The following is a 17,308-nucleotide window of genomic DNA, read 5'->3' on the forward strand; positions in this document are numbered from 1 at the left end:
GAACCTTATCTTAAATCTGACTTTCGACATTTCCACAGGAAAAGAAAGTATCTGTGCAATCTTGGGGCAACAGAATTTTCTAAAGAATTAATGAAGACTGCCTTGAGTATACAGAAAGTCAAAAGGTTTTTTTTAAATATAGTTATTATAGCCATGCACTGCTTCAGCCACCTTCTCCCAGATTTTGGGAGACTTCCCAAAACACAGACTCGTTTAGTTTCTGCGAATTTCACCACTCCAACTTACTCATTCTCATCCTGGCCTACCTCCTACTAACTAAGCTTATTTGAAATTATATGAGAAAACAGGAGTCAGTGGAGATATAGCAGCAATAAATAAGAATTCTTTATTTCCTGCAGTCTATAGAAGGAGTAAGGAAGAGGAAGAGGACATATACAGAGAATTAGCTGAAGAGGTTAGGCAGCTATTGCCTTAACTCATTGTGTATGCTGCAATTCATGGAGATTACTTGTTCAGAAAGGTTAAAAGTTCAGTTTCAGCTATACGTGTCAGCCTTCTCTTGGTCTTTTGGTAACTGTCCATGCAACCTCAAACAAGTATTCTCATCTACAAAATGAGTAGTATTTACGGCACTGACCACAAAGAATATTGTGAGACTTAAAACTGTCACTGCAAATTACAAAGAGCTCTACTTCTCAGACAGTGAATTCACATTTTCTTTTCTTAGCATCTCCTAAGATGTACAGTGCACCCTAGCTACCCTGCATTCACAGCGTATTCCCCAGTTTTCCTTCAGTCAGCAAGTGACTTAACTGAGCTCTCCTACAGTCCACTAGCTCTAGGCTTCAAATCAGCCTAAGGGGAAAGACCTTTAAAAATCTACAGTAAGGGATTTCAGATTTTTTGATTTGCAGATTTCATTATTTTCCTTATGGAGTTCACATTCCTAAACTACAGAAACACTCCCACAAAATAATGTGGTCTAAATACATTTGTCCTAAACTAAAATAAATAAACATGAAATTCTGTTAGCTGTAACCTTGAGAAACCTTGTGTGGTAAGGTTTTCTCCTGCCACATGAAAAAACTTGAATCAACAAGAAGTATCTGAAAACATCCTTGATCTGGAGTTCACATGGTTGAGCCATACCACTCCTATAAGCTCCATCTTCCCTGGTCATTTAAAAAGATATTGATTTTAAAAGCTAGAGAAACAAGACTGATTCTTTTCAGCACTAAAGAATAAAGACCGCATTCTTTATTAAAACCCTGAAAGCTAAACTTCATGTACTGTATAATCTAATAGAAGGAAGTGAGCAGCCACAAGTCATGAAAGCGTCCCAAGGTATATAGTATTTTACTGTATTTACTATGAGCGCGAAACAAGTATCTTAAGCATTCAGTGCTACAAGCTTTTAGGAGCTTAGACTTAGTTAATTTTCTCTTCTGAAGTAAAATCATCTTCTCAATTATTTCTTAAATGTATCTAAATTTGAGGCCTCATGGTAGAAGATGTAACTTGCACATTTCAATCTCTAGGCAGATTGGGGTTTTAACAATTTAAAGCCAGTGTCCTGGTTTCAGCTGGGATAGAGTTAATTTTCTTTCTAGTAGTTGGTATAGCACTGTATTTTGGATTTAGGATGAAAATGTTGACAACACACTGATGGTTTTAGTTGTTGCTAAGTAGCGCTTATGCAAAGTCAAGGATTTTTCAACTTCTCATGCCCAGCCAGCAAGAAGGCTGGAGGGGTACAAGAAGCTGGGAGGGGACACAGCCAGGGCAGCTGACCCAAACTGGCCAAAGGGATATTCCATACCATGTTACATCATGACCAGTATATAAACTGCAGGGAAGGCTGGCCAGGGCCAATCGCTGGTCGGGGACTGTCTGGGCATTGGCCAGTGGGTGGTGAACAATTGCATTGTGCGTCACATGTCTTGTCTTGGGTTTTATTTCTTTTTTTTGTTATATTCCTTTTAGTTACAATTATTATTATTATATTTTATTTTAGTTATTTAACTGTTCTTAGCTCAACCCACAAGTTCTAATTTTTTTTTTTCTGATTCTCCTCCCCATCCCACCGCAGGGGCGGTAGGGACGGGACAGTGAGTGAGCAGCTGCATGGTGCTTAGCTGTCCGCTGGGGTTAAACCACAACAGCCAGAAGGAGAGATTTTTAAAAGTTAAAGCCACTTCTTGACAAGGCTAATATTTAGATGTAGATTTATCTGAAATATAGTCAGCTAGCTATCTAACCATGTCCAACAGACCCCTGAGCTTTTGGCATGTATTTTATCATTCATGTATTTATTTTTAGACATATATATGTGTGTGTATATATATACACATATAAAAAGTGCTCAATTAGGGCCATAATATGGTATTTAGCTTTAGCTCACTCAGTGCTTTCACAATTTCTTAGCTGTACTATACCTTCACTATTTTTAAGCTTGTTTTGCTAACCTTATTTTGAATTGGCAGGCTGACAAATGTTTCCATTAAAACAAAAATAGACTTCAAGTGTTCACTCCCCTCAAAAAAAAAAAAAGGAACTTCATTCATCAGTAATTCCTGTGCCAAGCCCAGTTTATTTTCAGAAGTTTGTACTAGCAGTATTTTTTTTTTTAATCTCTTTAACAGACTTTGAGAGATGCTATGGAAGAGAGCTATTCTGCTACCTGATATTAATGGTTGTTGCTATCAATATATTTGTCAAATCACAGTGGGACAATTAGCAGCTGAGGGCGAGAAAATGTTATCATGAATAATCACAACGGCCACCCTTGAGCTCCTGAGGGAGGTCAGGAAGGCAACCCAGGTCTATGCTATGCACGCTGCAGTCACAGCAAGGTCTCTCCTCATCTGCACATTTTGGGTACACAGTTTGGTCTCCTAGTTATAGAGTAGCAGGGTTCACTGCTTTTATTCCTGATAGCTTCTGGCCTGCAGAGTGACCTTGAGCAAGTCTCATGAGATTTCTACAGCACATTAAAAGTGACCCAACATTTAGCTTCTATACGGAAGTGTGCAACAGGATGATTATGCATGGCTTACATGTAACTCTGAGTAAAAGTACCTTGGCACTTTTCCCCTGTATGGAGGGGGATTGTGAAAGTACACCTCCTGCCTTCCTGCTCCAGCCCCAAATGGCTTGTAGAGCAAGAGAAGAAAAAACAAACAAACAAAAAAGTATTTCCAAAGTGACATAAAAACAAATTTTCCCTTCTAACACATAGCCATCTCTGTATTCACCTGGTAGCCTCCTCAGTTTGGAGGCAAATGAAAATATACTCTGCATCCTGGTGTCTCTTCTGTGAATCTTAGCCAGGACAACGAAGGCAAAAGCCAAGAAGCTTAAATCTGTGAAGAACTCAGTTTTGTTCTAGTTACAAACATGTCCTGAACATACAAGTGTTTTAAACCCATATCTTTGTTGAAATACCTAGTAATTGCCAGGCTGATACTGTAATTGCTGATTTGCATTCTCTTACATGAAGAAACATTAAAAGGCTAAACAAATTAAACAGGTTTCCAAACTCTAATTTGAAGCAATTTGTTGCAAAATTTCAATTTTGGTAGAAAACAACAGTGAAATGTTTGTCTCACTAATCTTAAAATATTAAAATAAAAATTTATTCTTTCATTAAGGAAAGACTTTAAGCCAAGTATCACAAGCTGGTGGGCCTCCATTCTTTGTTGGCAGGCCCTGATGCACCCTAAGCCTGTCCACCTTTGCCCACCTCTACATCAGAACATGCTCCCAGAATGCAAGCGCACCTCAATTAAAAAAAAATTACCACTTAGTTGAAAGTCAGCTAAATCTGTAATGTGGATCCTGTCATGTCAACATGATGTAACTTATGCTGACTTAATACATGTCTGTCAGGATGTTGTCTTCTGTTCCTCTAAGCCACAACATGAGGTATAGAGGCACAGCTATGAAGCAGAGGGGCTTAGCACAAAAAAAAGGCCTTCAGCTAAATCTGCTCACTCATGTGAAACACCATACTATGTTCTCTTTACCCCCATGACTCATACAAGAGGGCTAAAAGCAAGAAAAGAAGGGTTTGCCTTAATTCCTCTCTTGGGCTTAGTTGCTTCTGCTCATTAGATAGAAGCAGATCAGAGGCTGGGCAAATAACCACATCACAGAAAGCCACTGTAGTGGTTTCACAGTGGGTAGTAGAAGAAAGGCTGACAAGGCTTGTAAAGAAAGGTGGGCCAGGAGGAGAGGAGCTGTGATGTAGGAGTGCCCAAAGGAGCCTGCACTCGTACTGCTCACATGTGAGTGAACCGAAGATACCACTTCTTGAGGGAAGTAGAAAAAGAACTAGCAAAGTTAGAGGCAGACTGAACAGGCATGAATGCTGGCAAAGCTTTTATACATATCTTATCATGCTACTATCGAAATAATTGGCATGCACTCAGCTGAGACTCCATTCTCTTCACGGTGATTAATAAACAGCTGTTCAGATAAGGCAAGAGTTTATTTTGGCTGAAACTGTTCTTTGTTAAAGTCTAGTCTCTTAAATTAAAGTTAACGGATTTAAAGGAAAAATGCTAATACACAACTCAAATACACTTGGAAACAAGTTTTTATATGACTACAAACATCAGAAATGGTTCCAGTGCCTTCAGTTTTCAGTAAAATTATTTGTAAAACAAATGCACATTACCTTGGTGTTTGTAATTCAAACACCAAGTTTTTGGAAAATAACTGGCGAGTCCTAAAGCAGGAATGTGGAGGGTTTGTTTTTTTTTTTTTTAGTAAAAAGTGTTAAATCAAGAAAAAGTCCAAATGATGAGGAACATAACTGAACAGTAAAACGGAATAAAAGTGACTAGGATATAGCACTTTGCCAGTTTGCTGACATTCAGGTTTTTTAGGAACTGACAATATATATAAGAAGAATGTTTGCATTGAACCAGGTTAATATAGGCCTCTGGAGACATTTCTCTCCTTAAATTATTCAGTGTTTTTTCCTGTCTTGACTGTTGAATTCTTGATACAGGCAGTGAAAAAAAAAAATCATTTCACATATTCATCAAATCTGCCTTTTACATTTGTTGGAACTGTAATACAGTGAACCATTGAAAGTTGTGGAGTTTTGATAATCCAAAACAACCTCTGAATTCATTCAGTCAGAATGCTGTTGAGGCCACCAGGAGCCTGGTCCTGGTATAATTACAATAGTGTCTTTGTAACCAGTCTTAGACTCTCCCATTTGATTCAACTGGAACAAATTGTCAGAATAAAAGTAAGTCAGATGTACCACAGTCATACACTTAGGACATTCATCTTTCCTCTCTCACCTGTTTTGCTAGTACATTCTAGGAATAGCTGTTGCTATACCACAATACATTAAAGGGTGAGTACCAGGAGGATATTCATTCTAAATAACAGCAGTTCAAGCAGCAAAACATCTGGATTTCCTCCAACATCAGGAAGAAAACTAACCTAACTGAATCTTGGTGCATATGTGTATGTCCTGTTCACCTAAAGCTTTAACAATGGTCTCTATTTCAGTCACTTTTCTGCATACAAGTGGGGGCAAGGGGAAGCTTTCCAGTCCATAGGGTATGAAGGAAAACTACATAACCTGAATATTCTAACTGAAGTGGGTAAAAAAAAGTGCTTAATATTTATTTTCCTCCATCTGATGACTTTGGGACTATAACAATTTCCAGAATGCTGGAGTTTACACTACTGGAGGTATAAAACTAATTGGTTCATAGATTTACAGAAAAATGAGATGCTTGCTTACTAAGATAAAAATGTGGTTATATCTACACACAGTGTAAGCTGTTAACAAGTCCATGAAATTAATAAAGAACAAAAGCAGTTTAGTTCTTCAAGCTCTGCTACTTGTTTGGCAACTCCCTGCTACAGCACAAGTGACAGTTTAACTCTCAGCTAGGGCAAACTGGGGAAGAGGTTAGTTGTAGGAGAAACATGTGAATGAAAAACATGGAAAAAGGACATGACTAGTCAGTTGTTAGTGCCAGGGAAAGCAACTAGAAAGAGAAACTTACAGTGATGAACTCCAGCATGCAAGAATCTGGTCTTCTGCTCCTGTTTACACCCAAACAGTGACTTTATTAAAGCGATTAATATGCTGATTGTGAACTGGTTTCTCTAAAGGAAGAGAAGCAAAGCCACCTAGAAGAGATAGTGCAGGCAAGAAGGCAGATTACAGAAGCAAGCAAAACTACATGTGTGCTTAAGATTGCAACATGATGCTGAATCATACCCTGCAGTCATAATCATCAAGTATCTGTCCTCTTGTTCTTTTACTGTTAAAAAACAGAAGTTAAATTATGTTTACAAAAAGAAAATTAGTCTACAGCAAGTTAACAGTTTTTATGAAGAGCAGCTGTCAAAAAAGCCAGCCTTTTTGCTTGATGTATTTTTTCTAGTGTCTTTGTGCAAGACAGCAATCTTTTTCATTTTGACATACCTATTATGTCAGGAGTTCAAGTAGGAGCATACTGACAGATACATGATCACAACAGCTTTATTCAGTCTTATGCTTTTGAGTTCTAACATCATAATTTTCAGTTGTGATTCATGGAGCCCTTGAGAAGTACATACATTGATTACTGGATGGCACAAGTTGTTTTTAAGCACGCTGCAGGCTCTTAAATTTCAAATCAGCAACCTCTTGGCTGTTTATAAATCAGTTTATAAGCACCACTACAGGAATGGGAAGAATGGACAACTCAGTGCAGTTTACCTTCAGTTCTTCACTTCGCTTAATATAGCTATCACCTCACTGTCTGCATTCTTCCTTTGGGAAGAAGGGTAACATTTTGTTAGCAGAACTTTGATTGTACTAACAAAACTTTCCAGCCTCAATCAGGCCCAAGCTCAGAACTGCTTGGTACTTATCACACATCCCCCCCCCCCCCCCCCCCTTATTTTAACAACTATCTCCTAATTTCTTCCAGGAGGCTGAGTGGTACACAGCCTTCTTCCTACCCTCTACAGTCACTTGGCTCATAGCACTGCTGCTGCCTCCCATCATGAGGGAAGTCAGCCAGAAAGAATCAAGTCTTACATTTTACAAAGCTCTATCTGAACAAATGAAATGCATAGAGAATATTTTTGCTGGTCACTACAGTTACACCTTTAGACAGCCTTCATACAGCAGAGCTTCCCAAACTGAGTTGAGAAGCTTTCAATAAAATCAGCTGATCACTTCATGTTGTTTTATTGCATTGCTGCTCCCATTACTTCTGCTCCATCACCCAAATTACCAACACATCTCAACATTCACATTTTGTACATCACCAGTGTACACCAATGTACATAGGGTGAATTTCACCATACTGGTAAGTTTCCTTCCAACTTTAAGCCACTCACTAAGAAAATCAACACAAGAGATGAAAGTCTTTAGCACATCTTATCAGAAATATACATATATAAGCTATATTAACACATGCATCTGGATAATACTAAAATAGCCTGGGAAATTTTGTGTGTTATTCACTGAATGGCACAATGATTAATCTTTTTCCTTCCCTTCCATGGTCATTTTCCATGCCCTCTCATGCTCCTTGCTGGTTTGAGAATCTGTCTTGGTGATGGAGGAAGAAAGAGGGATGTGGCTAAGGGGAGGCAGCTGGAGGATGGGGTGATGCAGGGAGAGCTGCATCTGGAGGTAAAGGGGAAAACACAGAGCAAGGCCATACAGTTTGTGGCCACCAAGAACTGCCAAACCTGTCCTGGTGCCTCACAGGTGGGACACCAGGAAGAGCTCAGCACCCTCCAGCCAAAAGGACAGGATGGGAAGTGTGGCAGAAGACCGTGGCTTCTGGGAGGACTTAAGCACAGCTATGCCAGGATAGGACGTGCTAAGCAGCACCTGATAAAGTGCGCTTTACTCCAGGTCTGTACAAAGCCTTCCCAGCAACAGCCCTGCACTTGTCTTGCCTGCCTGTCCCAAAGGCTCCCTTACAGGGAGATTCCCAGGTTCATCATGGAGGTGGAATGAAAATCCCTTGTAGAAAAAAAAAAAAATTATCTGGGTGTGGCACCCCAGACTCCCTCCTGGATCACACATTGCACTGGAACATCAGTGTGGTGGTCACAACGCTCATGTCACAGTCTTACAGAAGACTGAATAAAAAGGTCTTTATGCATTACCCACAGCTAATGACTCCCCTCATATTAAAGACAGTGTTTTCTCTGCCTTCTGCAGCCATTTTCTGCTCCAGCCTAAAAAGTTCAAAGGAGGCAAGGTAAGACCTGGGCAGGATATTTGAAGTGCTGTAAAGGTGGCTTAGTAACATATCTAGGTATGAGGTAACCATCAGAGCCTGAACTGTAAATATGTGAAGCTAGCTGGAAATGCACACAAACACTTTCTACTTAAGGCATTATCACCAGAAGGGAAACCTTAGTGATCAATAATGGTTTTATTCCTGATCATTATTACCTTTCTTAATTTTCCCTTATCTGCTTAAACCATAGGTTTAAAATACTGCAGTAATTGAGCTCAATGGGAAAACTGAGATGATTTTTCATTATATTAGGTAAGTGGCTTCATAAAAGCTAACAGGAAATGGACTGCACAAGCAGTTTTGCAGTGCCACAGAGACCATCCTTCTAGTTAGCTAAGAGACTGGGGAAAGTAAGCCTTGGAAACTCATCTTATTTGACACACTACAATAATTTGATATTAAAAGCACTGACCATAAGCTCATTATTTTATGCAATTACTACCCATTATTCTCAGAAAATGATTCAGTAGTGTGCTGCAATAAAGCCCAAGACTCAACAGCAACCCTATTTAAGATTCATTTTATTTCAATTATTCAGTAAATGAATCTACTTGAGCCAAAAATTTTTTTTTTTTTTTTGAAGGACCCCTAAATTCAATTAAGGGCTCCTGTAAAGACTTACCCATTTACAATGGACCTCTAGTCATGGAAAATTTCAATGTGAAATACAGTTATTTCAGCTTGAAATACAGTTCTTAAAGCTTGCTCAAGATTTCCACTGCAACAGTGTATTTTTCTACCACACCTATTTCTCTATAGGCACTTCACTAGACTTACATATCTTCATCTTGAAGTATGTCACACATTGCCTTTTCATCTCCCACTAGAAAGGTCTGGTTTACATAATAACCTATGATAAAATTACTACAAATTTCTGGATGCTGAAACACTTTTTTCCTTAATTTGTTAATACATTCAAGAAAACCCATCCCTCATATACCACTGACATTGCAAGATCAAGAACTGTTCTAAGTCATGTGATTTGACTGACATTTCCCATAGCGTGGTAAAGAAGAGATCTACATGTTCACATCTAATCTTTCTTCCTAAAAAGGCACAGGGTAGTATTGCTACTTGACCTCTGTCTTGTCAAACAGGAAATCAGAAACCAGAGTGATATTACATTAAAAGAAGAAAAAGGCTTACAATGTATGTTCAGTATTAGAAATCAAGACTCTAAAGCCATATTACATTTAAATTGCCTAGTGACAGTGTTCTCTCCGAAAATCTCATCAAAAGGGATGAAGCCCAAGCTATACATGTAACATCACTACATAACCATAGTGCATTTCATCAGTGTCATTGCCATGTCTGCAGTATGACCCCAGTAATTACTTTAGGTGAACTGGGTAACTGTGGCACAATAAGGGTCAGGACAAGTCAAATTCATGGAGTACATCCAGTTCCACAGGGTGTCCATGGGAGGTTAACTCCAAACCAGAAAACTCAAGACCTGTGACAGCCTGACTGCAAAAGCAGCATTTTCTATCAATGTTCAGTTCCAACTTTCCCATCTCCCGTGGGTTAAGCCTGAAAGGGAACAGATGATTTGAGTCTTCTATGCATCCTTAATACAAAGTGACATTGAGAGCGCGCTGTTTGGATACTGACCACTTGGCTGTTTCAGCTGATTAGACCACAGTGCCATAGGAGGAATGGGATGTTAAAAAAAACACTGGTAATTCTACCTGAAGGCTGCTAAGCATGATAAAATTCTAACAGACATAATCAATATATCTACTTGATACCAATATCTTCAATTATCACACCAAAGGATGCTTTTCAGAAGAAACGGCCAAACCCGTAACATGAGTTCAGAAGAGCTCTTTTTTTAATAGGTCAGGGAAATATTTTCCGAAATCTTGCTGAAATAGCTGACCACTTCCTTGTGAAGCACTACAGTTAAGACCAACTGCAGATGCTGCCTTGCAGATAAACTATTTTCTTTCATACACTCTCAATTTTACATGTGTCAGCATATCAGGCATGGGAATAATTTCAAACTTATAAGTAGCATCTAACTAGTGTGGACTACTATGTAAATCCTTAGAATTCATTTTAAGACTTTTTGATACTAAGGTAACAGTACTATACTTTAAGTCATCTGAAGCAAGCAAAATTATCTTATCTGTCCATATCATTCTGCTCTGTCCTCTACTTGCTTTCAGCAGAAAGCCTTGAAGTATGGGATTGCTTCTCAAGTGATCTCTCAAAATACTCAGGTAGTTTTATAACACATTGCATGACAAGCTTAAGACAACTGCTTTTGCAGCTACTTCTTTAGGGTGAATTGTCATGATCAAAGTTTTATGAATATGAAGAAATGTTCTTAAGAGAAAGCTCCCATCTATGTTCTGCTCAACCCTAGCACTGATCCCATTCAGCTGGTAGACAGTGTCAGACAGGACTTAACTGTGAACAGCTTAAGGATCAAACATCAGTAGTAAAAAATCCCAATGCCTTGAGTGGAAAAGAGAACTGTTTCCTGAAGGATAATCTGTGAATACTTCAGAAAACATTTAGTGCAGTTTTGAACCTTCAAAGTGTTGTGACACTAAAACTGATTTTCTAAAGCATTCTTTCTGTCAGTTTGGGTGAGTGACAAAATTAGTTGTGCATTTTAGGGGATGATTCAGACCTTAGAAGAGATGCTGCATCTCTTACTTTTCAGTGTGTTTTGCTCTAGGAAAGACTTACAGTTCCAAGGTCAATAATGAAACAATCTCCTTTGTTGAAGCTGGCCCAAGCCAGGGGGACTTCTGTGGCTCTTACAACTCTCCGGCCCTTGATATGCAGAAGCCTCTGGGCACTCAGATCATTAGTAACAACATGATTAAATCCAGAGGCAACACCACCTGCCTGAATAAAACAAAACAAAGCAGCAAGGTTTATTTCAGCTTGATTTCTGCAGACTTACCTTTTTGCTACAGATGAGGAGCTAGCAGGGGGAAAAAATAGTTTATGCAGTAAGAGGCAAGCCAAAATAATATACTGTTTAACAGTGCTGACCACAGAACAGACAAACATGGGAAACGCTGCTGCTGCTGAACTCTCAGGTGTGAACCTTTATCTGAGGGAGCAAATGTCACCCTGCTTCAAAAGGATTTCAGATGAATGGGGAAAGGGAAAGCACAAGAACAGGATTTACAGCACTCTCCTGCATCATCCAGAAGATGAGTTAATACTGAACCACACTGTTAAGACAAAAGGCAGTAGGTTGTCAAATAAGGACTGAGGAAAAGCAGAACAACATGTAGCTCCTGCATAAGTTTTCCCAACTTCCTTAAATCTCAGATGTCTGGGTGGTTTTAGTGCCTGGTTATGTGCAGAGGGAAGGGTAATTCCACAGCAGCTCTGTAATTTTCTGAAAGGAATATTTGCAACTTAGGAGGCAACCTAGCAAGGAGCACCAAACTGGGGTAAGTGAGACCAAACTGTTGATTTACAATCTATAGAGTGTAAGTTTAAGCATAACTTATTCCTGTAAACTGGCTTGGCTGTCTGTGTCCATGAGGCAGTATTCTTCACTCCTCCAGGAGACCCAGAGCTTGGGCTGGCATAGAAACTGCCTCTTGAAATTACAAAGAAAAAAAAAGAAAAAAAGAATGGGCAGGTCACTGCCAAGCTCTCTTACACAAGCAGAGCTAAAAGCTTCAAATTTGCTGTGTAGACCATGAAAAGTTACAAATCTCCATAATGGGAAAAAAGTGCTGACTGAGCAATGGCTCCGAGAGCTCCTACTATGGGGAGATTCTCAGGAGATGCATTACTTTATTCTTAAAAACACACAGACGTTGCAAAAAAATTTTCTTCCAAAGATGTGGCTTCTGAAGTGACACAAGAAGGAGGCTGAGACTATAGCTTTTTAAAATATAAAATTCTCATGAAAAGTATTTGGGAGTTTTTCATCTACCTTAAAGAAAAAAAAACTGCAGTAGGACTGCAAAAGCACCATTTTTAGACTAAAGTGAGGTTTTGGTCTTTTCCACTCTGTTCATGTTTTTAATCACTTAAGCACATTGGGTTCTGCATTTGAACAAAATGATTCAGTCTACAGCATAGAAATAGTTTCTGTGAGACTTACTACATCCCGAACACAGAGAGTCCCTACTGCGAAGCTCCCTTAGACACACAAGTTTGAAATCTCAGGATAGCTTGATTTTGGGGGGGAAAAATAATTGGGAAAGGTTTGCACACATCAGAAGAGGCACTGGTAAACAAGCTGCCATTTTCTGTACAAGTACTGGGACTCCTATAGTATAAGAAAGGTAGTTCAGGTCTAAAATCACTAAGCGTTAAAAAACAACTCTTAAACCTTCCATTTATAAAGCAAAATATTTTCTTTTACTTGGGGGACAATGTTACATATATTTTTATAATACATTTTGATAGCTGGTTCTTTACCTTGTATTTAATTCCTCCTTTGAAGTAGCCCACAAACTCAGTAGACTCATTTCCTTGAATTTCTCTACTTTGCACAGGCTTTCCTCCTAAATAGTCATCCATTTGAACAGCAAAGATAGCTGCGGCTGTGCTTTCATCCTGGGTACATTCTTTCCCTGAAATAAGATGAAATATTATGTCTACAAAGCACTAACATAACTTTGAATTCTGTTGGAGAAATTGTTTGTGACAAATGGACACTGCCTTCAGCAGGCTGTACAGCCCATGTGTATGTCACAATAAAGCACTACATCATAACCTCATTCACCACCAAATGTATGACCATCCAGACCATTTAACTATTTGCAGAACTGTCTTCAAAAGCAAAAAAAAAAAAAAGTTAAAAATAGCCAAGTTTGTCTTCCCTCAGCCTCTTTGAGCAAGATATTTTAATTCAGTAAGTTTCACATGGCAAGTGTCTGCAGTTATGATTTTTGGACCTTGAGTTGAAGTGCAAAGAGAAAGGAAGGTCATGTCAAAGGACTGACTAGATGGTAAACCATGTATTTACACTAAGAACAACTTGCCAAACCATAATGTTAAACTAATTCAAAAGCAGTCCTCTTGACACTACAATGCAAGCAAGGGTATTTTGCTTGGTATCTTTTATTAGATTGTCTGGTACAGCTGGGAGAAAGAAAAGCAGCTTTGGGGCTCAGATATTTGCTTCATGAGATCACACTTCATTTTGTACCTTTCAGAGATTAGCCTCTTCCCAAGACTGTGACAAAATGGCCTCTTAACCTAGTGTGTTGATGGCCTAATCACACTGCAAAGCAGGCAGTATATTAAAATAAAACTTTTAACACGGGCCCATACATTTCTGATGAACATTTTCAGTAGTTGATTGTTTCAAGAAGAGTGCAAGTAGGATTGTCTCAAAAAATAGGCTTCTCAAGAACTTTTGAAGAGTAAGGAAAAATGAGGTTTTCCATTTAGTTTTTATTTTTTCTTTCTAAATAAGAGGAATATGCTGGTATACAAGCAACAGTTCTCAAGAACAGCTTCTCACTTACATTAACCATTTCCTTGCTTCTAGGTGACTGAGTGGAAGAATAGTGTAAAGCCCCAGGCAGTGTGGACAGAGATAACCTCTCAGGCTATGGGAGAAGGGGAAGTGTGCAGTGAGGTGTTGACATCACCTCACGGTGTAGTGAGTCACTGGTGTCACCAGAAGCATGCCGGTAAGGTATTAGGAAAGAATAAAGCATGGGAGAGGGAGGACAGGGATGCCTAAGGGGATCACCAACCTAGCTCCTCTCTTAGGGAAAATGAGTGCCCCATTCATGGCCCAGCTGTGCAAATGCCACAAGACAACTCCCCTCTGCCCACCAACTGTGCTTCTTGCAGAAGCAGTGTCACCACTGCCACCACCACAGCTTTTGTGGGGACACAGGTGCAATGGAAGCCTCCAGAAAGCAGCAAGGATGAAATAGGGAAAGGATCCAAAGAATAGTGGAGGCATAGGGAAGAAAAGAGCATGAGGCCTGCCCAAAAAAGGTAAAAAAAAAATAATTACTGAAAGCAGGACATAACACAAAAACCTTGGCGGGTGAGGGGCGGGGGGGAGCCCTATCACTCAGTGATAGCATATTGCCACACAGCAAGTTCTTCTTTCTCAGACCCGGGTACCACCTTAAAGTTGGAAGTAAAATTTTGGTTGGTTGATTTTGGGTTTTGTTTTTTTTTTTTTCCCTTGGGGTTATTCATGTCTATTAGGAGTAGATCCTTCAGATTCATTGCTTGCAATTACACAACAGGGTTCAGGGTCAAAGAAAACTGGTTTTGGAACAGTGTTAGAGATAAGAACCACTACCAGGCTTGGTCTCACAGCTGCTATGCAATAAAATACTCAGTGAAACCCTGTTTAAAAGGAACAAGTAAGCATCGATCCAAGTGTAGGTTATTCAAGCTTGTATGAAAACAAAGTTTACCTTACAGTCTGAGGCACAAACAGCTATAAATAAGCCAGAGTATATAGGAAAAAGAACAAAATTTTTTACCAGAATAGATCCTGGTTCACATGGATATGTTTTATCACTTACTGTCTGGGGACAAGGGTTAAAAAATAGTTAAAAAACACCATGCATGATTTTATTTAACATAGTAAGTGAGGTATAGCCAGTCTTACTCCTACAAGTAGCCTTATACTGGCATAGTAGAAGCTGTTTCCACTAGTGATAGTTTCAAGTTGAGACAGCTCCCTTAGGATTAGCAGTTTAGCTACTAAGACATCCCTTTAGTGCCAGTGCAGACAACCAAGCCAGGATCTCTGAGCAAAGTTTAAAATGGATACAGCTACCACAACACAGATCCACATTGATTGCCTGGCTATGCCAACGTCATTGCAGCACCTGAGTTGCTTCTTCAGAAATTATCCAACCTGGACAGCACTTCAGCATATGTGAGGTATTTGGTAAAACAGTGGCTTTCACATAGGAAGCTTCAGGCCAATAGAACTGTTTGGTCACTTTAACCCTAGAATACCAGTCACAGCACAAGACTGTCAGCACATCAAAGTCACAGACCATCCTCCCATGCTCTAGGCCTCCTTCTAACCCCTTGTGTATGCCCAAGCAAGGTATCAGCAGGAAGTTTACCACTATATAATATTAAAATTGAAAAAATTAATATTAATATTATATTAATATAATATTAAAATTCAAAAGCTCTGCTTTTATTCTGAATTTGGTGTCTTTTTTGGTGAAGTCAGAATCCACTCAGACTCAAAGCCACCACGTGAGGCCCACGCAATAACACATACCACAGATGACATGCAGGAGTAGGACCGTGTCACCAAGTGGCAAGGCCCTTATAAGTATCTAAGCCCAAAGTCTGTAGGGTTTCCACCAATCTAATTTCACAAGAGTTCTTTCCATCCCAAAGTCTGACTTTTTGATTTCACTTCCAGTTGCAAAGAGTCCTTCCCTCTTTCCCTGGGAAGTGTCTACTACACCTTAACTACTACATAAGTAGTTCTAACTTCATTAACAAAGGTCTAAACAGCCAAACCCTGCTATTAACTAGCAGTGCTGCTGACATAAGAACATCTGCCAGAAATTCATTTACGCTGCCATCTATGATTATACTCTCGAGACAGACACTATCCCGCATGCCAGCTGGATAACTCATAGCACATGCAAAACTAACAAGCTTCAAACATTTATGCAGAAACAATCCCAGCTTTATCTGCTATTTTTTTTCAACGAATCCAAAAGTACAATGAGAATCACAGCAACTCAAACGCATTAGTGTTAATACACATTGACCTGTCTTTATGTGCATTCACTGAGATAATTGCCTACAAACACAAACCTTGTGATGGTGAAACAAGAACAAAGTAATAGATCTCAGGCAGCTACACAGCAACCACAGTGGTCGGATGACTTGGTGACCAGACAAGGAAGTCTCAAGAAACCTCCAAAAGATGAGGAAGTCACCTAAAATGCATCCTATGTCCAACTTCTGTTTTGCTGTAAACACGGTGTTAGTCAAGGTTGAAGGCAAAAGACAACAGCCCAATTCCGGTGCTCCCAGTTGCTTCAGGAGGGCCTTTACTAGGCTGTCAGACTGATAACCGAAGCCAGGAAGTTTTACAGAAAACCTGGTGACTTTGCCTCCAGTCTCCATATCATCAGAAAGCAAAATTAGTCTAGCTGAAAAAGGCACCACCTGGACACAAGCCAGTGCAACAATGAGGTGAAAATTTTGGTCCTAGTGGAAACAAAGGCAAGAACACTCTTCATCTGAATGAAGGGAGGAGTTCGCTTGTGAATCTTGGTTGGATGCAGCCAAGACTTGACTTCCACCCTTCACCACTTTTCCAAACTAACCTCATAAAGCAAGCAAGCGTCCACCTTTCTGCCACAACCCCACTTTCTCATCCCCAGAGCCCCTTAGCACGGCCGCATCAGAAGCGGTGAGGCTTGGCATCGCCCAGACCCTTGGCTGTAGCCCTGCTTCTGTTATTAAGTGCCTCAACTTGGAAACTTCACGCCCACAGCCCTCCTGAAAAGGGAGGGTGAAAATTCCACCTCCCGATCCCCTGGAGCCCAGCGAAGCCGCAAGAACCTTCAGCGAAAAGCCAGGGCACGCACCGCCGGCTCGGGCTGCCCCCCCGGCCCCGAGACCCCCGCCGCCGCCCCGCTGCCTACCGAGCCAGTAGTGGAGGCGGTAGGCGGCGGCGGCGCCGCGGCGGACGGTGTGCAGCACCAGGTAGGCGTCCCCCACGAAGAAGTCGCCGTGGCGGCTGGGGGGCACCGGCACCAGCTCCAGCCGCTCGACCCGCCACACCTGCAGCCCGCTCCGCTGCCCGGCCTCGGCGAAGGCCGGCGGGGTCCCGTCGAGAGCCATCGCAAGCAGGGGCGAGCGAAGAGGCAGCAGGGGCACCCTGCCCCGCGCCGCCTTTATAGGGCTGGGCTCGGCCCGGCCCCCCCCGGGCGGAGCGGGGCCAGCCCCGCCCGGCAGCTGCCGGGCTGGGGAGCCCGGTCAGGGGAGCGGCTGGCCCCCGCGGGGCAGCGGGCTGGGCTGGGCTGGGCTGCGCCGCGCCTCCCCTTGCCGGCTGCCGCGGGCGGCCCCGGTGCGGGCTGGCTGAGTTGCTGTTTATTTATTAGTTTTGA

General features: G+C 40.9%; 1 protein-coding gene across 1 annotated transcript in view; it reads right to left on the reverse strand.

Moving 5' to 3' along the window:
• Positions 1 to 17,063, reverse strand: part of SCIN (scinderin) — a 53,626-nt gene extending 36,563 nt beyond the window's left edge. Inside the window, exons 1-3 of the mRNA XM_052801209.1 lie at positions 16,844 to 17,063; positions 12,651 to 12,805; positions 10,944 to 11,105 (exon numbers count right to left, since the gene is read on the reverse strand). Of these exons, the coding sequence (XP_052657169.1) occupies positions 10,944 to 11,105; positions 12,651 to 12,805; positions 16,844 to 17,042 (516 nt within the window). The 5' untranslated portion in view covers positions 17,043 to 17,063. The remainder of the gene's footprint in view (positions 1 to 10,943; positions 11,106 to 12,650; positions 12,806 to 16,843) is intronic.
• Positions 17,064 to 17,308: the final 245 nt, after the last annotated feature.

This window comes from Harpia harpyja, chromosome 1, assembly GCF_026419915.1.
Source record: "Harpia harpyja isolate bHarHar1 chromosome 1, bHarHar1 primary haplotype, whole genome shotgun sequence".
Lineage (NCBI taxonomy): Eukaryota > Metazoa > Chordata > Aves > Accipitriformes > Accipitridae > Harpia > Harpia harpyja.